This window comes from Myxocyprinus asiaticus, chromosome 15 (genome assembly GCF_019703515.2).
Source record: "Myxocyprinus asiaticus isolate MX2 ecotype Aquarium Trade chromosome 15, UBuf_Myxa_2, whole genome shotgun sequence".
In the NCBI taxonomy this organism is placed as follows: domain Eukaryota; kingdom Metazoa; phylum Chordata; class Actinopteri; order Cypriniformes; family Catostomidae; genus Myxocyprinus; species Myxocyprinus asiaticus.
In genome coordinates, this window is record NC_059358.1 from 50,383,585 (window position 1) to 50,409,391 (window position 25,807).

General features: G+C 38.5%; 1 protein-coding gene across 2 annotated transcripts in view; it reads left to right on the plus strand.

The window, feature by feature from the left end:
• The window catches only part of LOC127452525 (nuclear factor of activated T-cells, cytoplasmic 1-like), a 126,635-nt gene that overhangs the window by 58,809 nt on the left and 42,019 nt on the right, over positions 1 to 25,807 (plus strand). For both annotated transcript variants that reach the window (XM_051718031.1, XM_051718033.1), the window contains exons 7-8: positions 13,914 to 13,969; positions 24,066 to 24,198. In XM_051718031.1, the coding sequence (XP_051573991.1) occupies positions 13,914 to 13,969; positions 24,066 to 24,198 (189 nt within the window). The remainder of the gene's footprint in view (positions 1 to 13,913; positions 13,970 to 24,065; positions 24,199 to 25,807) is intronic.

The following is a 25,807-nucleotide window of genomic DNA, read 5'->3' on the forward strand; positions in this document are numbered from 1 at the left end:
TCTAAATTAGTTATCATGAATTAATATTTAATGTTTTTCCAGCAATAAGTTATCTTGACTAATATACATACTATTGTTCATTTAAGCTCATGCTCGCTTACTTTTGTTGAATTGGTGAATGAAATTCTCAGTGCAGAAAGGCTAGTATTTAGTGTAAATATCACTTCATGTTGCTATCATTCATTATCATCACCACAGGGCCCATTTATTATGCATCAGACATAGTGCATTTGTGACTAAAGGGCTTATTTCTTAACACCACCATCAGAATATTTAAAACAAAAGCATGAATTGTACATGAATTGATTATTATCTTTATGATTTGTAATAATTTTCTTTCTTTCTACCAAACATTATAGAACACTCTATATGAAACATGAGATCCATTGTTTTTTGTCATGTATCTCAGTATATTTCTTTCTATTGGCCAGTGATGATTTTGAGAGAAAAATACAAATTGTTGACAGGTGAGTTTTCATTATCTGTCCAGTAGTTTTTAAACCAGTCCTGTTCTGCCTTAAGCCAGCGCCACACTAGCAGACTCCAAACAACTGGATTTTGTCCGAGGGTGTCACACATGAATACTGTTTTGCTGATATCTTGCTCTCTTCAGTCGGAGGTATGAAACATTTTCAGATACAAAATGATGAAGTGTTGACAAGCACACCAACTCACTGCAACTCTCTCTGATTCTGTCACGTGGAGCTCACAGAAATAACAACATGAGTACCGTGTGAGCATAAACAATTGCAATAGAGTGATTTAGGGTGTTTTCAGACCTGTAGCTTGCTTGATTTGTTCCAAAAGAGGGGTTAAAATTGTTACAATGTTGCATTTTCTTCATGGTTCGGTTCGCTTTCACAAGGTTACATTTTTAAACAGACCAAAACTGTAAAAATTAAGGTCTTGCGGCCCATCAACAAAAAAACAAAAACAAAAAAAAATGTTTATATATGCTTAAATATGTGGCCCCAAAGCATAGACAAGGCCCCTTCAATAGGACCCTGTGACTGTGAGGGCCCCCAGCTGTCTTATAGGGCCCCTTTTCCTCCCTGTTTCTATTCAAAAAAAATTGAGCCACTCTTTAACAGCGATCGAATCATATTTGATATGATTTATAAAGCCTCTATACCATCAACATGATCAAAACTTTGCTGAAAAACCTGTTGTATGCAATGTACTAGATGTCTACTGCTTCCTGGTGAAGGTTTCCATGCTCTTCTGGAAGTAGAAGACCTTGTAATTTCATTTCCAAAATGTCTGCCTTCATGTTGTGATGCACTTATCTTTTTAATGTGAAATCTTTTCTGATTTTGATAAAAGTAAACATAACAATAGTAACAATAACGTTTATATCGCTACTGATATTTCGAATTGAGTATTTACTGAATTGAAGCAACGTGTGCTAACTTTTTTTGTACATTATTTAATAGGAAAATCATGTTGAAAATGTGTTTATAAAAGGGTTTTTGAGGTATATCTCTTAATCATCATTACATTACATCCATGCCCACCACCAAAAAAAATAAAAAATAAATAAATAAATAAATAAATGATATATATATATGTATTATATATGTATTATGTCATTATAAAGATCTCATGGTTTTATATTACAAGCTATTATGATGGCATTTTGTTATAACCTCCGATGCAATTATTTGATGTGCTGAATGGTAATGTCATACATTTCTACAGAGCAAGGAGAGGAAGTTATCATGGTCAAACTCACTAAAAATCCACACTGAAAATCCCAGGGTGATCTTTAAACATGCTAAATCTGCATATTTGCCCTACATTACAAACAAATAACTTGGCTTAGGTGGTTGGGGAAAATACAATATTGATATTTTATTTTCATACGCAAAAGTGTGTGGAAAAGTATTGATTAAACTAGATACGTAAAATTTGTTTAGACAAACAATAATCTTGGTTTGACAAAACCTTGTCTGAAAGTTTTAAAAAGTTTTAAATGCTTGAAGTTAGAAATTTTTACAGGTCTCACAGTCAGATAAAAAGCATGAGCATTCCAAAACAAATTTTGTCAATGTAATGTAGTCTTGGGGATTTGTGGCCACTTTGAAAGCAAAAATTATGCCTTCGCAGGGCACTTGGTTGGGAGTAATAATAATGGTAGCCAAGCTGTAGGGTCATTCCAAACAGTCAGAATTTCCAATCAAATAAAATGACCACTATTTTTGAGCCCCACACCTTTCAGCCCTCCAAAGCTCTCACAGTGGAGGGTGAAGGGATGATCACTTCTGAATAGGATGCACCCCATAATTCAGATGAGTAAGAATAGCAGCTCGAGCCAGAACTGCCTAAACTCTTTGTAGAGTTTGTTGGCTGTAGCTTAAAAAAGTGAAAGTTAGTAATATACAGTTCCATCAAATAGCCTTTAAATATAAGCAATAAAGTATTGTGTTTATTTGAAAGAATTTTTGTTTATACACACAACGGTATTATCAGATTTTAGTGGTTATTACAGGTATTTTTAAACTGCTGTTAAAATTTCAATGTGTACACTGCATTGCAACCCACTACAGATACACGATTGGAGATCATTTTAATCACATTTTAGCTTTTTTAAAATGTATACATTCTTCATTCTAGCAATAATATGATGTCAGGAAATTGCATATTGTATCATAAGGATGCCACCGTGTAAAATTTCATGTCAGCTACAGATAAAAAAAAAAAAAAATTTTTTTTTTAAATATTCACAAGATTTGGCACCTAAAAATGAAAATAGAATTACACATCTAACATTCAACTTATACTATGAAAAAAATTCCCTGTCCATTGTGACCTGCATGATTTACCTCAATGGGTGTCAAAAACTAATTTTTACTATTCTATACTAATACTGTTACTAGGTTAACATTAGGTTAATGGAGAAGGGCTCTGCATGGGTTTCACCAAACCCATCCATAGATGCTGTAGGAACCTATTTGTTAAATTCTTCAATATTTAAAGTGTTTAATGAAGTTAAAATATTTCATAATTCATTATTGTCCCTTTAAATATACACATTTACACATTTATCACACATTTTGTTACATGCTTGTTTTTGTATTCATAATTTGCAGTATTTACAAGTATTTACATAGAGTTTATAGTGATAAGTATAACAAGCGCTAAAAATGGTATACTGTTTCTTTAGGAACAGAGCCTGCTTAGCTAACGTGTTTCAGTAGAAACGGTCGCCCGTGTTTCGTGTTTCTGCCTTATGTGTGATTAGAATTCATCTGACTGTAAATAACAGTTAGAGTGTAAAAAGACACTTAAATCAATGAAAATGGATTGTGTGGATCTCAACTTTAAAATATAATTCACTCTAAAAGATCATTAGCTCGGGGGATCCTAAAAGAAAATTAGCACCAGGGCTCTCAGTAGTCATAATCCACCCCTGGTTCTCACAATTACGGAGCTCTTTCTCTCTCCCTCTCATGCCTGCACGCAAACACACAAACTTGCACACACACACACACACACAGAAAGGGTGAAGCCACGTTTTTACCTGTATCTGTTCTGCCGGTATCTAAAAGGGAGAATCAATCCTGAAGATCGACCTATCAAATATAGCTGCTAAAAGGCAATATCCATTTTTGATGATGAATTACAGTGACAAGCTGATCTACAGATTTCTTCTCCGTCAAGGTGGTCTCGGACCGATTGTTTTGGTGCGGATCTTACTGTGTTTGCCGTTTATGCCTATACCAACCGAACCAAGCAAGAAAACACACCAGGTTCTGAAACAAATGCTCCTTACGAGCCAGGTGTGCGATTCATGGAATAATAATATGTTAAATTTGTATAGCGCCTTTCCAGAGCTTAAGGATGCTTCACATTAATGACATGATACAATAATACTTGTAAGACATTGTACAGTCATAGGAAATCAAATACAAATGACATAACATAGACATGATACAATAACACTTTGTATTGTACAGTCATAGAGAAACATAATACATATAATAATCAAGACAGATAATACTGAGAAAACAAATATGTTTTAAGTTGTGATTTTAACTCAGAGATAGAAGTGATTCTGTGAAGAGTCGATGGGTGAGTTCCAAATTATGGGTGCTGCTACACTGAATGACCTACTACCCATAGAAGAGAGTTGAGATCTGGGAACAGAGAGGATTCCGGACCCAGAAGAACGAAGCGAGCGAGTCAGGATATAAGGGAGAAGTATTTCATAGAGATAGTGGGATACCAGACCATGGAGTGATTTAAATTTTATATTTAATTCAAGATGAAACAGGTAGCCAATGTAGTTCAAACAGGATAGGAGTAATGTCAGCTGAATGCTTGGTGTTTGTAAGGATTCTGGCATCAGAGTTTTCTATATATTCTAACCTAGCAATGGAGTTAGCAGGTAAGCCAATGAAGAGAGCATTACAGTATATATATATATATATATATATATAAAAATATAAATGCGTGAACCAAGGTTTCGGCATCTTTAGGGTTAATATGAGTTAATATGAGCTTTGAAAGTGAGGGAAGGGTATAAAATGATGCCCAGATTTTTCACAGTGCTGGATGGTTTAATAAGATTATTAAGATATTAATAATCAATGTCACAGCTGAAATCATATTTTATGTTTTTTGTGAGTGTTGGCGATCCAATAATGATGATCTCTGTTCTATCCATGTTCAATTTGAGGGAGTTACCTTGTGAAAGTGCGTGATTGTGTATTTATAGAGTTTTGCATTAGAACGTGTATGTCCATTTGCAGCTTAAAGAGAGTTAAGACATTACGTTAAAAAAAAAAAAAAAACAGACCATTGTGGCTCTGCTTTTTGCTGTAATTTTAGTGCAGGGGAAAAAGGCAGGAAAAATGTTTGGTGACAGAATCACTATGGATTACAATCAACATTTGTGATGATATGCAGCTAAATGCGATTAAAATGTTCAGGGGTGCGTTTCCCGTTCAGTGACGTAATTCATAGCTTAACAACCATAGTATGATGTTTCACTGGAAATTAACTAGCTAGTCACTACTAATTCCCGAAACGTTGTCCCACATCCATCGTTTGAACCACGTTGGTTCAACAACATAGAGCTGTCATTAATGGCGTTACTCAGTGGGTGGAATAATAACTTCTGTGAATATTTGTGACAAGGAGGAGGGCATGGCTGGGCTGTGACAATGGAAGCCAGGTGCTGAGTTGCCCCAAGCAGTGGGAGAGAGATAAGGAGGAGCTGGAGACACAAGAGAGAGAGACACACGGAGCTGTGTGTGTGTACTTCATGGAGATAGTGGGGTACCAGATTATGGAGTGATTTTTGGTTGATAACCCAGTTCCCGTGTCCTTCTTTCTGATGAACAAGAGACCTGTCTGCCACAGTGGTGCCAAAACCCTGGATTGGAGGGAGACGCGACGTCAGAGAGCCCTCGCCGCTGACGGAGGATAGCGACGCAGAGGATACACGATCCGGTGGTACTGGAGTGGTTCGCCAGGATGCGGAGGAGGCCGCTGCCATCCGCCAGAAGGCGAAAGAGCCCGCTGCTGTCCACCAGGAGGTGAAGTCCAGTGCCATCTCCCGGTGCCACGGTGGATCGCTGCACAGCTGGTTGAGGACCGAATGGCGGCATGGTCGGGAACCAGAGTTTTTTTTTTTTTCTCTCTCTCTCTCTCTCCCCTCTCTCTCGGGCTCTCCTGCTCTCTTTCTCTCTCCCCTCTCCCTCCCCTTATCCTACTCAGTTTCCCAGGAGGTGGGGAAGACCAGCCAGCGGTGGAACGGCCTAAGGGGCAACTCCTCCCCTCCAGGGGGAGGGGGGTAGGTTAGGCATTGGGGGTATGTGACGAGGAGGTGGGGTAGGTTAGGCATTGGGGGTATGTGACGAGGAGAGGGCCGTGTCCGGGCCGAGATGATGGACACCTGGTGCTGAGTTGCCCCAATCAGCAGGAGAGAGATAAGGAGGAGCTGGAGACGCCAGAGTGAGAGAGACATACACAAAGCTGTGTGTGTGTGTGTGTGTGTGTGTGTGTGTGTGTGTGTGTGTGTGTGTGTCAACGTGTGTTTTGGTTATGCTGAAAAGCAGTTTTATGTTGTGTTTTGTTTATTAAAAGTCTTTTTGGTTGATAACCCGGTTCCCTCATCCTCCTTTCCGATGAACAAGAGACCTGTCTGCCACAATATTAAATTGTAAAAGCTCATTTACATCTCCACCAGAAAGCCGTTTAATGCAAGAAATCTGCTGAAGACAGGAAAGCTGCGTGCACTGTGTAATGCGACAGATGCATTGCGCTGCAATAGTGGGGGTTTCCCTCTACATCAGACTTCTGTGTTCCCCAAACATACTTGATCACATAAGCACATGCACACTCATTAATAACATATAAATGGCACTTATGCGTTAACATAAACACATAAAAGCCATGTTCTCTGACAGAAACCGTGTGTGATAAAGCGCTTTCTCTTCAAAACGGCTGCATTCATATTTGCATGATGTTTCAGAACGCCACTTTCTGCAAAACCCCGGAATAAACTGTGTTCTTAAATGCATGTAAGCGTGGTCAAAGTGTTGACAAAACTAAAGATATATATATATATAATGAAAGATATAGAAGCCTCAGCGAAGTTAAATGATGTCCACACAGCAAACTAATAAGAAACTATGCTTCTAACCACAGGTAAAGGGCTGTAGTTCTAACCACACAACTTTGCGATGCTGTTTACAAATGTTCGTTGGTACCATGGTTTTGAGAAAAACGGCTAAAAGGAGGCTTGTCAAGCTCGTTTATGAGAATTCAGTCGCGTTGTAATGCAGGACTGTTTGCGGCACACAGCGCAAAAGATAATTTTTTCAGCTGCTGCGTGTCATTGACCAATCACACGTAACTGTAATCAACTAGTTGGATTCCTTCAGAACAATCTGAAATTGCTCCCTATTCCCTGTAGCATTCACTATAAAGAGAATGAATGAACGAGTGAGTGTTTTCGTTCACAGACAAATGTCTGCCCATCAATCATGTTTATTTAAGCAGAGTTCTACTGATGGCTAAACTGTTTTATGGAGAAATGACACATTTTATTGAGATACAAAAGCAATATTAACATAATATATCGTAATCGGGGAAGAAGACAACAACAATGAACTTACTTTGGTCAGATAGATGCAAACAGTTTTGAATAATGACACAGAAAGCAGAACTTGGCAGCATCCAGCCATCACATCTTATGTAGGTCCGTGGGGTGAACTCGGCAGCATGCATTTTCTTTATTTCTTTCCCTTCAATCTCGCATGCTCCACTCCGTGTCTGCTGCGAGAAGGCTTGTGGAATATGAGACCATCACATTGGGTATTAGCGTAGTAATGATAATCGATTCTTAAATTCTGTAATCGATGCATCGAAATTTCTTTGGTAGATTGATGCACCATGATGAATCGATGCATTTTTACACCCCTATTAATTAAACTCACACCTGAAAATCACTGGAAAATTGACTAGTGTGGCATCAGCTTTAGAGAATGTTGAGTCTGTCAATGAGGAAGAATTGAACCTCCAAACCCTGCTAATTGCTTGGGTGCCCAGAGTCATATCAACATAGACTGCATGGTCTAACAGGACAATTGAGCCAATTCGGCTGAAAAATACAGAATAAAGACAGCTATTAGGAATGAAGATATAAACTGTTCTTGAATAAGAATTATGGGGGCTAGAATAAAATGTATATTCCTTTCTTCCAGCCTTCAGTTCTCTCAGGACATCAGTTAGACCGGTCTAATTACAAAGCTCATTAAGCACAAGAGAGGATCTTGGGTTAGCAGGGGTGGTCAATGTAGAATTAACCTTTTTTTATCTGACACAATTAAAATCCCCAGATCAGACATCAATGTCCTTACAATACTGATTAAATAAAAGAATAACTTTTGATACAAATTAGATCTTCAGTTGGTGTGTAAATATTGAGCAAATTATTATGCTGTCCAAATTCTGAGCCAGTGACTAAAGCACATCTTCCATATCTTCCTAATCTGATGTTCTGAAATAAATGGAAAATGTTTACTGATTGAAATGATTGTGCACCTTTTTTTATTATTATTAGTTGTGCAGGAGGAAGGATATATTTGCCTTACCCAATCTCAGTTCAGTTTTCGATGTTCACTATTTAATAAGTATCTCCTGAAGCATGGCAACTGTGGTCTTCTCTTTTTTTAGAAAGGTTAATATTTTTCTCCTTTTATTCACACCTCCTAGCCATTTAATGTTCCATGTAGTGAATATTGCTGAATAGTGCATCAAAACAAAAAATGATAGCAAAAAAATTGGCAACAAATTTAAAGTTAAAACAAGTCCACAAAATGGGCAAATCTGATCACAAAATTTTCGTTGTTTAAATTTTTAAACAAATAACCATAAAAATTATAATTCAATATCCTCCCTTCCACCCCCAGCCTTGTCTCCAAACAACAGGGCATTCCAAGAGGAGCTAATCGTAAATCACTGTACCCCACTGGAATAAAGTGGAGAAAAATACCTAATACCAACACATAATACAGAGCATTGCCTATTAGGAGGAGCATGTGTTAAACAGACCCTCTCCTGTATTGTACATGCATAAGTCATCCAGGACTCGTTGCACAAAAGAAGGCATAGATTGCATAAATTGTCAAACATAAATGGATAAATAGACAATGGCGGTTCTTTAAGAGAAGTGTTTGATTAAAACTGACACTGTCGCACTCAGAGTCCTGGGGCTGGTTGCACAAGCTATACGTAAGTTAAAACATAGCCTAGTTGTGGCGTAAATGGGCAATAAGTCACAATTTACGCACTACTAAATATTTGAGTGTTGCACCATTAAACTTAGGTAGGAAGTAACCCTACGTATGACCTAAATATTACGGAAGCCTCCTACCAGGAGTAACAGATGGAATAAAAAAGCAGACTGATATTTTATGACATCAGTGAGCTCATGTTTTGTGTGACAGGCATCAATCCTATCGACATACAGTATGATGCTGACATTTACACTTGTTTACTGTCATGTGTATTTTGTTGATTCATGTCTTAAACTGCACTTGGGTTCTCTACACTACGTCATCGTCTTCGTCATCGTCATTGCCAGTGCCAGCAACGTTACAGAATACTTGACCGACTATGAACCCAGCAGTTTGACTCATACGGCTATGTCAGGGGAATCGTCCCCTGGAGGATTATGTTGAGGAGTTCTGCAATTTGGCCAGCCAGGTGAACTTTAATGAGGTCGCCCTCAAAGACATTTTTTGCTTTGGTCTGAGTGAGCCGATCTTCTCCTTGATGCCTGGCGGTCGCAGTTCCCTCAGCCTGGCTCAATATATCGACCTTGCCCTACAGATCATTGGTTCCATGTTCACTGTGGGGGAGGCGGATGCCGAGCCAGAGTTCCACGGCATGGCCGCCACCGAGCCAGTGTTCCACGGCATGGCCGCCGCCGAGCCAGAGTTCCACGGCATGGCCGCCAAGCCAGAGTTTCACGTCATGGTCGCTGAGCTAGCGCCATCTTTTGCCCCGAATCATCAGCCTGCTCCATGCCACGTCACAGCAACGCCTCAGCCTGCTCCATGCCACGTCACAGCAACGCCTCAGACTGCTCCATGCCACGTCACAGCAACGCCTCAGCAGTTGGACCTGGAGATGGTTCTCACCCTTATACCCACCCTTAGTTCTCGTGAGTAGGCAAGGGGAACTTTCGGCCCTCCGACCCCGCCTGGACCCTCCGTGCCTTGAATTTGCCTTGGCCTGTCGGTCCCTCGACATTGCCTCAGCTCTGCGTTCCCTTGGCTCCACTGCGGTCCTTCAGCCTGTCGGCTTTGCCGGGGTCCCTCATCCCTCCGGCTCCTCCTTGGTCTGTCGGTCACCTGGCTCTGCTTTGGCTCTCCGATCCTCTGGCTGCGCCTCGTTCCTCCGATCTGTCAGCTCCACCGGGGACCTCCTTCCCTACGGCTCCACCTTGGTCCTCAGTCCCACGGGCTCCACCTCAGTCTTCTGATCCCCCAGCTCCACCTTGCTCCCCCGAGCATCCAGCGCCGTCGCAGTTCAACACCTCCCTGCCATCGGCTCCACCCTGGCCCTTAGATTCTTCGGCTACTCTCCGGGCACCAAATTCCATGGCTTCGCCCCTCGAGCCTCTCATGGCTCAGCCTTCCATGGCTCCGCCCCTCGAGCCTCTCATGGCTCCACCCCACATGGACTCTGACATGGTCCCATGCCCATCGCCCTTTCACGCCATGCCCCACGCCTCAAGACACCCCCCCCAGCTCCCTACAGAACTTTGAATTTATGTCATGTTTTACGTGTTTTGGGGCGTCGGGAGCCACCCCTTAGTGGGGGGGATATATCATGTGTATTTTGTTGATTCATGTCTTTTATTTTGAAAAGTTTAGTTCCTGTTCCCTTGTCATGTGATTTCATGTTTTCCCTCCATGTTCATGTGTCAAGTTTTCATTGGTTTATTGTTTAATTATCATCTTGTTAGAGTTCTGTTTGTTCATTGGTTTATGTTCTCCCATGTCTTGTATTTAAGCCCTCATGTTTTCCATTGTCAAGTATTGAATGAATGTAACTTTGTAGTCAAGTCAAGCCATAGTCAAGTCCATGATCATGTTTTATGTTTTCTTTCACATTTATTGTTAGGGTTTTTAGATTCTCACTTTGTAAATAAACTGCACTTGGGTTCTCTACACTATGTCATCATCATTGCCAGTGCCAGCAACATTTCATTTACATTTACGAGAGAGAAAAAAAAAGACGTACTTTTAAGTGGCTCTTCAGCATGAAATCGTTCAAACGGTGCAGTTTTCAGGATGCGTCAGCCGGTGTCAAGTTTCAACACATTCAAAATATATATAGGATATTAAAATGAATAAATGTCTATTTTTCCAGCCAGTTGTATTCATATTTATTTATCACTCCTTATTTATTTTAGATACCAGTTCCAATGTATTGTTATTTACACAGGGTATATATACTATTTATCAAATCAACTTTTATTACATATCGTATTTTAATGGGGATATAATTTATTACAGCTGACAATTACGTGAGCAAACAAGGTTTGAACATCAACCTTAACAAGATCAAATTGAAGTTCACGGCTTTTTAACACTTCTGTGTACAAATTTGAAGGCTGATTATTGGATCAATATAGGTAAACATCATATTATGCGACTACGCATTACTTTACGGAGAGCTTACGACCTACTAGTTAAGTCTTACCTTAAGAACAGGTGGTGCAACCAAATTAAGCAAATTGACTTAGTTACAAACTAACTAGTAGTTATTAAGCCCTTAGTGTGAACTTTACATCCCAACTTACGTGAGAACTTACGCACAGCTGGTGCAACCCTACCCATGTCAGGTCCAAATTAAAAGTCCTCTGAATGTAAAAGATGAAAGCTTTAATCACCCAAACATCCACTTATAAATAAACACTAATTATAATTTAACACCCATTTTCCCCGTTTAAGTATTACTTATTTTCCAAAGTGTCCAAGAACTCCTTAACATTTCCCTGAGGTCGAGAAGACGTGAAAAGTGGAATATCACGTTTCTGCCAAATAAACCAATAAAAGTCTAAAAAGAACTGGAGCAGAGCTATGGAGCTAAACAGCCATTTTCAGTCAGGTCAAGTGGCATCTCCTTCTAAAAGATTTTTGCAAGCAGACTTTTTTTAAGCAGCTGGTGTTATGGTAATTTTTCATATTCCTAACAGAGTAATTCAGAGTAGCTAAGGTCATGTTCCTTTAACATTTTCATCAGACAAGAGAGATTACAATGTGTAACAAATTTTTATTTGTATTTTTCCTGGGTAGTAAGTGTTATTTCCTAATTGCTTATGCCTCAAAAGTATAGAAAATGGCTATTATTCTCCAAAAACTTTGTTTTTGTGAGCAGGACAGTGATATTTTGAAATTGACCTATTTCCAATGAGAAAACAGCCGAATTTGTGTCTTTTCAATCACATAAAGTCAAATTAACATGTATTTATACTAAAGAAATATTCAAAGCCGTGCTGGTCCATAATGGTAACAAGTACCTGTCTCTTCCCCTGGCTAACTCGGTGCACCTCAAAGAGGATTACAACAGCATCAAGACCTTGCTGGATGCCTTGAAGTATGATGAGTATGGCTGGGAGATCATAGGAAACTTCAAAATGGTGGCATTCCTGATGGGTCTCCAAGGCGGTTTTACCAAGTTTCTCTGCTATCTTTGCCTTTGGGAAAGCAGGGACACCAAGGCACACTACCACAGGCGGGACTGGCCACAGCGGACTGAGTTCTCTGTGGGGAGGAACAACATCAAGTGGGAGCCACTGGTGGACCCACAAAAGGTGCTGATGTCACCACTGTACATCAAATTGTGCCTTATGAAACAGTTTGTCAGAGCTCTAGATAAGGAGTCGGCAACCTTCAAGTACCTTCAAGACTTCTTCCCTAAGCTGTCTGAGGCAAAGGTCAAAGCCGGTGTCTTCGTCGGACCACAGATAAAGAAGGATTTTGGATTCATATGTTGTTTTTTTCTGACTTTATGTGAACGAAAAGACACAAATTCAGCTGTTTTCTCATTGGAAATAGGTCAATTTCAAAATATCACTGTCCTGGTCACAAAAGCAAAGTTTGTGGGGAATAATAGCCATTTTCTATACTTTTGAGGCATAAGCAATTAGGAAATAACACTTACTACCCAGGAACAAAAATTGTGTTACATAGTGATATTGAACAAATGCAATTTACACATAAAGAAAGACAATCACACATACTTTCATTCCAAATTCAGGAATACCCTCAATATGAAGATTTAAATACCATGTTCTGCAAACAGCAAAAAAACAGCTCTAGCCAGAATGACATAATTACAAAAGTAGAAGATCTAAAAGATAAGTTAAAGACCCATTCGATTTTCTGATTACAATAAAACAATAAGAAGAAAACAACTGGTGTCTTAAAGAGTCCTTGAAAGAATGTGGTGAATATGGCCTTCTAAATGAGATGCTGACACATGATCTCCCTGACCATGCCAGTAAACTAATTGAATTGAATTAGAGCGAGAGAGGCAGATAGTGTGTGTGTGTGTGTGTGTGTGTGTGTGTGTGTGTGTGTGTGAGAGAGAGAGAGTGTGTGTGTGTGTGGGTGGGTTTGGGTGGTTTACGAGACATTTGGGACATTTTTTTAGGTTACAAACTGGTAATTACAAGGGTATTATGCTATAAATGTGGTTTATGAGGACTTTTTTAATGTTCCCATAATTTAAATTGCTTAAAAAAACATACTAAACTATGTTTTTTTTGAAAATGTAAAAATGCAGAAAGTTTTTTGTGAGGGTAAGGTTTAGGGGTAGGGTTAGGGTTAGGGGATAGAATCTATAGTTCATACAGTATAAAAATCATTATGTCTATGGAGAGTCCTCATAAGGATAGCCGCACCAATGTGTGTGTGTGAGTAAAAGCGAGAGAGAGAGAGAGAGAGAGAGCGAGAGAGGTGCAGGCAGACAGAGGCATGAGCTGCAAACATGTTTACATGTTGAATGCTGAGGTGGAAGTGTGATGTTCCAGAGGGGCGGCTCACAGTCTCTCGTGTACTGCAGCAGTGCTCTGCCTCATATACTCTACACATTCATCAAATCACTGTTTAAGAGCAGGATTCATTGGATTTATGAATTGATTCATTAAAGAGAAGCAGTTCAAACAAACATTTCCTTCACTAATTACAGGTGACATTATAATGCGGCTGTATCACATTGAATTGTGAAACTGAAGTGTGGCATGCCAGTTTAATCTGATTTTGAGGGGACATTGCTGCAAATGTTATTTGATAAGAGAAACAGATGTTGAAATGATGAGAAAATATGTCATAGGTAAAAAAAAAAAAAAAAAAAAAAAAAAATTGTTTTTAACCCTTTCTTTCTAGATGGGCATCATTTGTGGGAAACTGAAGCAAAAGTAGACAAGGATTCTTTCACATCCGTAAGTATGAATACACATCATTCTATCTCTGCATTCCTCACAGTATCAAACTTCTTTTCTCAGCACCTCCACAGATACATCCTGAAAGAACCGCAGGTGATTGTTGTCATAAGTGACATTACTTTTTTTCAGCACGGCCTGTATAATGCTCTCCTTATCCGTGTACCATAAGAAGGGAACCAGTACACTTAGTGGAGGACCGTTGGCCCCCAGGGTGGGTGCGAGCAACCAGTGTGCTCTCTGGATTTTAAGATTCAAATCAAACTGAAAATTGAATCAAATTGAGTCTCGTTTGCAAATACTCTTTTCGATAAATTTTTCTGTTCTGAGGAAACTGAAGTAGATGTCTAAGCGACTGTCAATCGAGTTTAGATGACCGTTGATGCTTCCCAATCAGACACCCAGTGATCGGATTTCGGTTAACAAAAGGTCAACCCATTCAGTCAATGACGGGGAAGCATCTTCTGATTCAGCTTAGCTGTGTTCCAAATGACACACTATACACTATGCACTTACAAAATGTACTATGCACTCAGCCATGTAGTGTATGAATTTTCAAAGTGTAGTATTGTCCCAAATGGAACACTTAACATTTTTTTACTTCACAGAGGTGTTTGCCATTTAACAGCTAACGGAAATGATGTTTCAAATGCACGTGACGTGTTGCCGCTAGCTTTAGCGCATTAGCCAACCTCAGTTCAACACTTGTATCTTAAACAACGTACATATTCACACAGCATGGGGTGAGTCACACTACTTACACTACAAAATGACATAGAATAGTGCAGAAGTGTGCGGTTTGGGACGCACCTCTTGTTTCTTCTTTACGTTAACCATTAATCATAATTATTTTCTACCATAAAATTCGAGTTTGGGTCGATTTGAAGGAGGGGAAATAAAAGTATTTTGCCACACTATAATTTGTATATATGTGTATTATGTAATGTATTTGAATTATATGAATTTGAATATTTATTATTTATTATATTTATAATTATTTTAATTATTATATTATAAATTACACTGATTTGGTGGCCTTTCTCAGTAAATATTAATGTGCGATTAATTCGATTATATGCATATCATGTAATTAATTTGATTTAAAATGGTAATCGATTGACAGCCCAAATAATTATATTATATATAGAAATATTATATATTATATAGAAATTAGCTGAAATTACACAAATTATCTCATCGTGCATCAAGGACTGTTTACAGCCATTCTAATATAAAATATCAAGTAATAATCTTTTGGCAGTGGCCAGGTGTGATGATAACTATGAAACTAGATTATTTAAGGAATATTTCAATAATTGTTTATGCAAGATTTATTCAAGCTCTCTATCTATCCTGATGTAACCCTTGCTAGACATTTCAGTGTGAGCTGTTAGTCTGCTGCAATATCACTTACAATATCCATAATTATCCCATTAGAGAATTTGTTTATTGTTTAATAATGATTTTCCTCTCTGTCACACTCACACACACACACACACACACAAACACACACTCACTCACTCTGGTCTAGAAAAATCATTTTCCATTTTTAGTGAAAACAAGACAAAGATGTTGATTAAGAAAATGTTACTTGCAGTGGATATTCATAAATGTAGCACATTTAAAATGCTGTGATTTTATGGTTTACATCATGACAACTTAAAACAGTCTGAAAGGAAACACTAAGCTGACTTTGCTTTATATTTGTGTATTTGTTTTGGATTTATTGAAATCAGATGTTATCCTTATATACACCTACTAAGTTCCCTTAATGTGGCATGATATATGATAGATGCATATTTCTTACACAGTGCCGTACATTAGCCCAGCAGCATCATTAACACTGCTGTTTTAATTGTGTTTATGGCGCAAATGTTGTCTTGCATCAGCTCGTAAAGCAAAGGCTGTTTCCTGTGCTCTAATTGGCCTGTAGGGCAGGTGATATTAGAGCTGCCCCCATACACTGGAAAATTACAGTGTGTGTGAGAGGTTAAAGACAAATAGGCCAGTATTTCTATTTGGAGCTCATAAACAGGGTTCCCTCACCCCCCGTCTGGCCGGCATCCGGCACGTCAGCGCTGCTCTTCTGTTGCCTGCAGGAACTGATGCGCATGTGGCCAGGGGCATGACACACACACAGGTAGCGGTAGGAGCCACTGAGTGTCTTTAGCCTTGACTTTTGCTCTGAAAAAAAAAAAGAAAGAAAAAAACACCAAATCAGCAAGAATAATTTCCTGCACCTCTGTCCCTCCATCATCAGCTCTGTCAAAGAGGTCATTTCATCTAGACTGACAAATACAGCTTCTGTCAATACCACCTTCTTTGCCCCTCTGAGTTCTTGCACTCATTAAATGGAAATGAAAGCCACTCAACATGCTTTTGGCTTTACAACTCTTTGATTTGGTTTCCTGTAGTTTGAAACAGGGACTAAAAACTGTTCAAGGAACAAAAAATAAAAATGAGCAAACGTTTTTGCATCACACATTAGTTTGCCTTAATGCACATTGTGGATGTAGCCTCTTGTGACATGCCAAAGACCCTTTTAACAACTCTAATATAATTTTTATAATTACTACAGTACATATACATGCACTGTTAATCCAGATGTTATTTACCTGCACCTTCTAACAAGCTTTTCCTCATTTCCTCCTTTGCGGGGATTCAATTGATCAGTGTTGTCAAGTCCACTTAATTAAAATTAAATTATCCATACAGTTGATTTTTTTTTATTTAGGTCTTACTTTGTGATAATGTTCATTTTCAAATGGCTTATTACAGCTAAAGAGTCAAGAGCAGTGAGTGTGTTCTTTGCTCTGTTTTACCCCAGTGTTGGTTATTACATCAGTATAAAATTGATTACGGACTTTTTTTTTAGCTCTAGAAGAACATGGGCTGTGCACGTGCTCTCTGTGGGTACACAAAGTTTTAAATAAATACAAATAAAACTTTAATTATATCCTGCCTGCTCTTTAATATACACAATGAAAGGGAATGGGGAACAAAATGACAAAAGCATAAAAATGTGGTCCATACTACTTGTGCGCTGTATGCCAAGTCTATTTAAGCAATAATACGATAACTTTGTGTGAGGAACAGATAGAAATGTAAGTCTTTAAGAAATATAAGGTTAGAGAAGTGCAAAAAAATTCAGTTGAAATGTAAGATTATGAAGCTGTATGTGGCAGCATTGACGTTAATGACGTTTGGTCATGTGTAACAATTACCATTTGGTATCAATGGTGTCAAATGGATGCTCCATTATTGTAGTCCATATGACTTTTTAGTCCATTTCAGAGCTTCAGCATAGGGAAACCTGGTATTAGTAAATCACTGAAAGCAATAGAGCTGTTTAGTCAGATGTCAATTCGTAGGCGAACGCAAAAGGTTAATTCGCCAAGGTTTCCCTCGGATTCTCCTATGGGTTTTTATAATGGGGTTTTTACTTTATGAGTAAAATAAGGTCTGTGTTAATCGTTATTTGATGATACGTGGATGTTTTGTTCTACAACGTACATTTCAGACATGATTTATTAAGCTCTAGTGTAATTTTTTTTAAAGTACTGTAATTCAATACAGCTTCAAAATTCACATGGACACTTTTTGTAAGACTGTGTGTAATTTATGTTGTAGAACAAAATGTCCACGTATCTTATAGTAATGTTTACCACAGACCTTATATATTTTAAATCCAAAACTGCCATTATAAAAACCCATAGGAAATTCCAGTGGGAACCCATGGTGAATTCTCTTCCGGGGTTTTGGACTACAACGTGAACAGCTCTATAGTTCTCCCATAATTTTATAACCCTTGTGTCATTCCAAAAGCTTGTTCACAGTGCCACGTGTGCTCATGCTAAAAACAGCAAGTTTTTAGCAAGTTCTCGCTTGAACTTTCAAGCCACAATAAACGAACCTCTCTGAATTGCATTCATGGATGCTCAACAGACATCAAGATTTTCACTGAAAAATTACTCGCCAAAACCAAGGCCTTAAGAAGACTTGGAAAATGACGTATGGACTACTTTTATGAGACCATTTGTTCATTGTAAAAATGTAAAGTGAGTCAAGTCAAAACAAGTAATTTTTATTTGTATAGCGCTTTTCACAACACACATCATTTCAAAGCGGCTTTACAGAAAATAATTATATAACAGAAAAAAAAAGCTGTAATGTCTGTAATGATTTAGACACACAAAAAAGTTAATTATATTTGTATATAGACCCCAGTGAGCAAGCTAAAGGCGACTGTGGCAAGGAACACAAAAGAGAGTGTAGTCCATCTTTTGACCAAGGTGATGCAGGCTGAGATCAGTGAGGTGCATCGCAGTTTGACTGTTCGACATGCATCCTGAGGTTAAAACAGGAAAACAAATAGAATAATATTGCCGTAGATGCCATTCACTTTAAAACAGAGATATATAATATGAGAAGTGCTTCCAGTTCTGGCAAAACTGACTAATGCAGCATAACTACGAGTTGATGGATAAATTAGGTGTATGCCTGGCTGAATGGGAGATTCTTTAGTCTAGACTGACTGTAAACTGAGAGAGTGTGTCTGAGTCCCGAACATTGCAAGGAAGACTATTCCACAGTTTAGAAACCAAAAAAGACAAGGTTATCCCTCCTTTTGTGGATTTTGATATTCTAGGAATTATTAACAGCCCAGAATTTTGATATCATTGTGAATGTGATGCAATATAGCATGATAGAAGTTTAAGTACTGTGGGGCTAGACCATTCAATGGGAGATTTGAGATCGGTCTATAATTAGCCAACTCTCCAGGATCATGCTGTGGTTTCTTGATAAGCGTTTTGATAATTGCCACCTTAAGGTTTCTTGGGACATGCCCTAAAGATAGCAAGGAGTTATTAATATTAAGAAGAGATTCTGAGATTACTTTTAGGAGCTTGGTCAGTATTGGATCTAACATACATGATGTTGCTTTTGATGTTTTGATAATATTGCTAGCACTTTGACTATGACAGCTAAGGTCTGAAGTTGCTCATAAGGGGATCATATGAGACACTGTCTTCTGAGGTGCTATGGTAGACGGTTGCATAATTCCAATTTTGTTTCTGGTGATTTAAATTTTATCAGTAAAAAAAATTCATAAAGTCATACTACTGAGCTGCAATGGAATATCTGCTTCATTTTGTACTCTTCCACTTGCACTTCATTTTCCGAGCTGTTCTCTTGAGAACAAGAATCTGATCATTGTACCATTGTGCGGGGGTTTTCTCTTTAACTTTCTCTAATCGAAGAGGGGTGACACTATCAAGAGTGCTAGAGAAGACTGTATTTGAGACAAATCTGCTAGCTTATTAGTGAAGCAATCTTTAGTGGTCGAAATAATAGTTCTACCTGATTGATAATGCAGCGTAGATTGAGTGACCGTAGCTAGGCGCAGCATACAAGAGACAAGGTAATGATCTGAGAGATCATCGCTCTGCTGCAGTATTATTATATTATCAACATGAACTCCATATGACAGAATTAAATTTAGCTTATGATTATGGTGATGAGTTGGTCCTGTCACATTTTGTCTGACCCCAACAGAGTTGAGAATATCATTAAATGCTAATCCCAGTGTATAATTTCCATTATCTAAGTGAATGTTGAAGTCACCAACAATTAAAGCTGTATCCACAGTAACTACTAAATCTGAAAATCAGCAAATTCTCTATGGAAATCAGAATATGGCCCGGGTGGTGTACTGTATATACTGTAGCAAGAGCAAAAGACGACAGAGCTTTTTTAAATTTATATCTGGCAATGTCACATTAAGCATTATCACTTCCAAAGAATTAAACTTATATCCTGACCTCTAAGTAACACCAAAAATATCACTTTAAATTGTAGCTACACCTCCTCCTTGACCCTTCAGGTGAGGCTCATATTTATAACAATAACCTGGGGGAGTAGACTCATTTAAATGAAAATATCCAAACTGTTCAAGCAAGTTTCAGTCAAACTGAGCTAATCCAAACTATGATCTGTGATCATTTAATTTACAATAAGTGCTTTAGATGAAAGTAATCTAATGTTTAGTACCCCTACCTTTACATAATGTGTATCTTACATTTTTGGGTTATTTTCAAGTTTGACATCAATTACATTTTTTCAAAATGACTTAGTGAGGGTTTTGTGTTTAATAGTTTTGGGAACAGACACAGTCTCTATATGATATATAGGTGAGACAGTCTCTATGTCAGCTCTCAAGGCAGCTAGCAGACAGTCGGTAATGTCAGTCTGATTGCTTCCTGACCTGGGCCCCAGTTAGTCAAATACTATCACTATTAAGACTATGAGCCCAATTAATATAGAGGGGAGCAGCACCTTCCCTGGAGGGATGGAGTCTGCCTCTCTTAAGCAGGTCAGGTCTACCCCAAAAACTCATCCAATTGTCTTTAAATCCTATGCTATTCTCCAGACACCACTCAGAAATCCAGCCATTCAGTGACAAAAATCTTCTATAAACCTCATCGCCATGAAGAGCAGGGAGGGGGCCAGAGGATATTACAGTGTCTGACATTGTTTTTGCAAGTTCACACACCTCTTTAATATTATATTTAGTGATCGTTAGTGCTGACATGAATAACAATCTTAGAAAATCTAGGTTTAGCATTAGCCAGCACTTGGCTAATGCAATCTGATGTCAGACGCTCTGGCTCCTTGCAGGCAATTTACAATGGTAGCTAGAGTCTCTATTTCCACATTCCTTTCAATAGAATCACCTTTAACCAAGGCTCTTCCGACAGGCTTCTAAGTGGGTATGTCACTGAGTGAGGAGAACCTGTTGGAAACTCTAACAGAAACAGGAGAGTGGTGTTGCGTTGCCCTACGACAGGGGTCAGGAACCTATAGCTCGAGAGCCACAAGTGGCTCTTTGTTAAAAAATCAAGTGGCTCGCCGGGTGTCTCACCATTCACCAACACATGATCGTTTAAAACTTTCTAGAGATAATTTTCCTGCAGAAAGTGTGGGTGCGATTGCAAAGCCTGAAGTCAATGGCACTGTTTTGATTTCCTTTCTCCTGAATTTGTTGTACAGCCTACTCCTGGTGAACAAGGTTTGAAATGAACACCCACCAAATGCAGATTTTTCATGCAGAGTATTTTGCTGATGTACCTGCCACTGTGGAAGGCGACCTGTAAGACTTCTCAGAGTGATATATTATAAGAAATTAGACACAAAGACACACATTTGATGAAACATGATTATATTTTGAAGAACAGACAAAAGAAAAGCCGCTGATGCGCGTCCGATTTGATATGTGTGCGCAGTGAGCTCTGCTATTCACGAGTGCAATGAAAGTGCTTCTCCAAGACACACACATTCATAGAGTTCTGAGTCTCGTTTCCCAATAACTATTGATCTTAGCTGTTAAGAGCATTTTCTACGAGCAATTTTATGAATGTTCGTTATTTTTTATGTGCACCCAGGGTGTAAAATAGCACCCGCCACACTCCAAATGTGACGAGGCTCAATCCAGTCCACGAGCTCCTCGTACAAATGCAAGTATTTCATGCGCATGTAATTTTGCTCATCTACCCGCAACAGGTGGGTGACCTGTAAGACATCTCGGAGTGACACATGACAAGAAATGCTGTTAGCCACAAAGACACGTGCTTGAAGAAACAAACTTTATTATGTTTTTAAGAACAGACAATAGAAAAGCCGCCAAAGCTTGTGTCTGATTCGCTGTTTGTTCAGGAGCGTGCAACGGGACCCTGTCTCGTGGAACAAGCGCATGTAAAGAGTTATCACTCCTTTTTCTCTGTTTCATTGGACTGAAAACTGTTTGCAAGATGATGTAGTCAGTGAGAATGCTGCAAATGATCTCCGATCATCTCATGAGGTGCTGTGAGTTTAGTTTGCTTTATTTCCACGGAGCAGTTCGCTCTTATGCATTGTAAATGCAACACTGCAGGTTCAGTAATATATACAGGTATCTTTGTATTAAAGAAACAAAGACGAAAGTGATTAAATCATAAAGTAATACAAGACACGTTCACCTTGAGCCTAAAATTGAGTTCTATTTTCTTTTCTTTAGGCAGCATTAACTGTGTTACCAAAACTAAATACAAACACATTCAATAAGAACACACATTTGGCAGCATTTTTTGGAACACAAGGGAATTTATTAGGCTTATTTATTATGATGATTATTATAATTATCTTTACATTTATAACTATCTTTAGTTCTTAATTTGTAGGCTATTAGTAATTTTTCACCTGGTGTCGTTGATGTATGCTTGCGTGATAGCAAATCTATCAAATCTCCGTTGGAGACGGTAAATGTTTGGATTTGGGGAGGTGGTTATATATAAGATTTTTTAATCACTTCATTATTTTAATTGCTATTTTCATTTCGTTTAAAGTGCAATTTGAATTTAGAAATGTCTTTTGTTTAAGTTTTTCGTGTTTCAATAAATTAATTTAATTTTTAAAGCAAAATCAATAAAGCAAAAATATTCACCGACTCTTGGCAGGGGGGTTGACCATATCATCGGATATAGCGATATTTTAAAGGCAGTTATCGTTAACATATTTTTTACATATCGCCCAGCCCAAAAGGGAAGTAAAATTTTTCATGAACAATTTTTCAAGAATAATTATATGGAGACCCACACAAACACGTGTACTCAATTCCATATTGCAACATTACCTATTAGTTTTTGCATATTTGTTTGTTTTTGAGTAGTCTATGGGCAATATAAACATTTTATTTTATTGAAAAACCTTGTTTTTTAAAATAGTAAATTATTCGTTTGTGCTATGGCTCTGTCGAAAAAATGCATCAACCAAAAATAAAAACAATTTGCTCCTTAGGGGCCTGGGTAGATCACACGTTCGAATCCAGGGTGTGCTGAGTGACTCCAGTCAGGCTTCCTAAGCAGCCAATTGGCCCGGTTGCTAGGGTGGGTAGTGTCACATTGGGTTAACCTCCTCGTGGTCGCTATAATGTGGTTCTCGCTCTCGGTGGGGCGTGTGGTGAGTTGTGCATAGATGCTGTGGAGAATAGCATGAAGCCTCCACATGTGCTAGGTCTCCGCGGTAACGCATTCAACAAACCACGTGATAAGATGCACAGATTGACGGTCTCAGACACGGAGGCAACTGAGATTCGTCCTCTGTCACCCAGATTGAGGTGGGCCACTACGCCACCACGAGGACTAAGAGCGCATTGGGAATAGGGCATTCCAAATTGGAGATAAAAATTTTTTTCTCCTTAGTGAGAAAAGGTTCCCGACCCCTGCCCTACGAGTATGCCACCGAGACGTCACCCAAATGCCCTGCTGCAGGGGCTCTACAGCCGGAACCGAAGTGTGTGTGTTGCCCGCTGTACTGGCCGCATCTGAAACAATATCTACTGGCTTCTTTTTCTCACTGACATCCACTAGCATTTAGATGCGTGTCTCTAACTCATTAATCTTCTCCGTCAGCCTAACTAATTCCTTACATTTATCACATGTGAATCCCTCACTGCTGACGGATGAAGCTATCATAAACATGTGGCATGCAGTGCAAGTAGTTTTATATCAATGTGAATCCCTTATGGAGTTGTTTGTTGTTGTTGTGGTGGTTCCTGATCAGCGGGGTGTTGTGATTGATGTAACAATAGAAATAGAAAAATAAGCAATGCTAAGCATGATAGCAGGCTACAAATACAGACTCGAGTTCTTATCAACTGCCATTGTATTAAAAAACGGACCAAGATATTCATTAACATTTTTCCTATTGTGTTCCACATAGAAAGAAAGTCCTACAGAATAAATAATGACAGAATTTTTATTTTGGGGTAAACTAGTCCTTTAAATTTTGCTCTGTTCTTTACACAAAGCGAGACTTCAGAAAATTTGGAATATCATGCACAAGGTGTATGGACCATAAATTTGATACTTTAGCTTTAGCTTGATAGAACCAGTTCCAATTGCATTATATGGAAATGAGTGACCAGGTATTATTCAAAAATGTTCCTAGGGGAAAAAAAGGTTTGGAGTGACATGAGATTGCTGATTTTTCATTTTTGGCTAAACAATTCTTTTAAAGTCTATTAAAGTATAGAGTCAGAGTATATTCTCCTCTATTTTAGACATCACTGGTTGTTGAAGTTCCTCCGTACCGGCATCAGCAGATCTCTGGCCCGGTGCAGGTCAGTTTCTACGTGTGCAATGGCAAAAGGAAACGGAGTCAGTATCAACGCTTCACCTATCTTCCCTGTGGTGGTGAGTGCTTTATTGAACACCCTTTCTCCTGACTTTATCTGTGCAATACAGCAAAACAACCAGCCTTAAAAGGCTCATGTCATGAAGAATCAAATTTGCCCAGATCTTTTGTGATAAGAGCTCACTGTATTCTCAGAGCTCACTGTAACTTTCAGAAATCAAAACTTCCTCCAGTTCCAGTTTTATTTGTATAGTGCTTTTTTAAATGATTGGGGCTAGTTGTTGTACTTTTTACTCCAGTGAATATTTCTCAGGGTAGGTTTATTTTTGAAAGTCAATTTCTGCATAACCACATACCTTGAAGTCTTGGCTACAAAGAAGCTATTAAACATTTTCACCATTATTGCCCAGGAAAATAAGATACAGTTTACTGAACACATGTTGACGTATGGTGAGAATTTTATAATAGGGCATGTTGTCACACAATATGGGGTAACTTGTCACAGTGGAGCCTATTAAACCAGTGATATGGGTTTCATGTGAACATTGGGGGACACGTTTCAAGAGAGTTAATACTGAAAGAAACCATGTGTGTGTGTTTAAATCCACATTATTACATAAATCTACAGAAAACAAGTGGAATGAATGTAAATGAGATGGCAGGTGGGTTATAACAATGGAAATGCAAGATGATTATTTGTGTTTATAGTGACAGTTGGTACATTGACAACACTTCCTCCCACATTAGTGCTGCCATCTGAAACTACGCTCAGCTTTGATTGTGGTTGTTGATGTTTCATGTCAGTAGCTCTCCAGCATCTGCAAGTCTTTCTCTGTTCAAACCACTTCTAAAATTAGCTACACTTTCTTTTAAAAGTGGAAACGCTTCACAAACACATTGTGATCAGTGGTCGCATTAAAAATAGCATTAATTTTCCATTCAGATGAAATGTTATCACATGACGTAAACTCATGAGCAAAACACATTTTACAGAGTTTTTAGCAGTGGTCAGTGTTTCAGTGTTTGTCTAAAAGCAAATGTAAAATCTTTACATTGAGATTTTGGGTGAAAGGCTTAAAAGGTTTTGTAAGGCTCAGTGACACTGAAGTAGAGTGGATGAGTCTAACAAATTCATCAGTTCTTTACATAAGCTTGTTTATTACAACAGAACATATGAACAGTTTTGTCTCTCACACATCAATGAAATGGATTATTGACCAGAATTTACTTTATGATCCAACTTTAACATGCATGAAGGAAATGTGATTGCATTATAGAATTGAAAAAGTTTCCTTTATAACTCAGTTTTAATATGAATGGCCTCAGATAATACCCCCAGCAAGTAGCCCCAGCATGAGTGCTGCTGGGTGATTTTCCTGTGTTCCAGGTCTGCTCTGATTAGCTTGAAAATCTAAAACAGCCAGTCATAGTCGAAAAGTTAAAGGAAGAGAGTTCCTTGAGTGTAGTAATTTTTTCCTTCTTTCTTAAAGACCCCATGAATTGTATGGAGGCCCTTATAGGACAGGGCAAGAATTGTATTTTCTGAAATAGTTTTGCGTCCAACAGCAATAAGTTTTGCGTACCCTCACAATAGTTTGCGTTCCATCACTATAAGTTTACCATGGTTTTATTTCAGTAACATATTTTAACTATGATATTCGTAGTGAA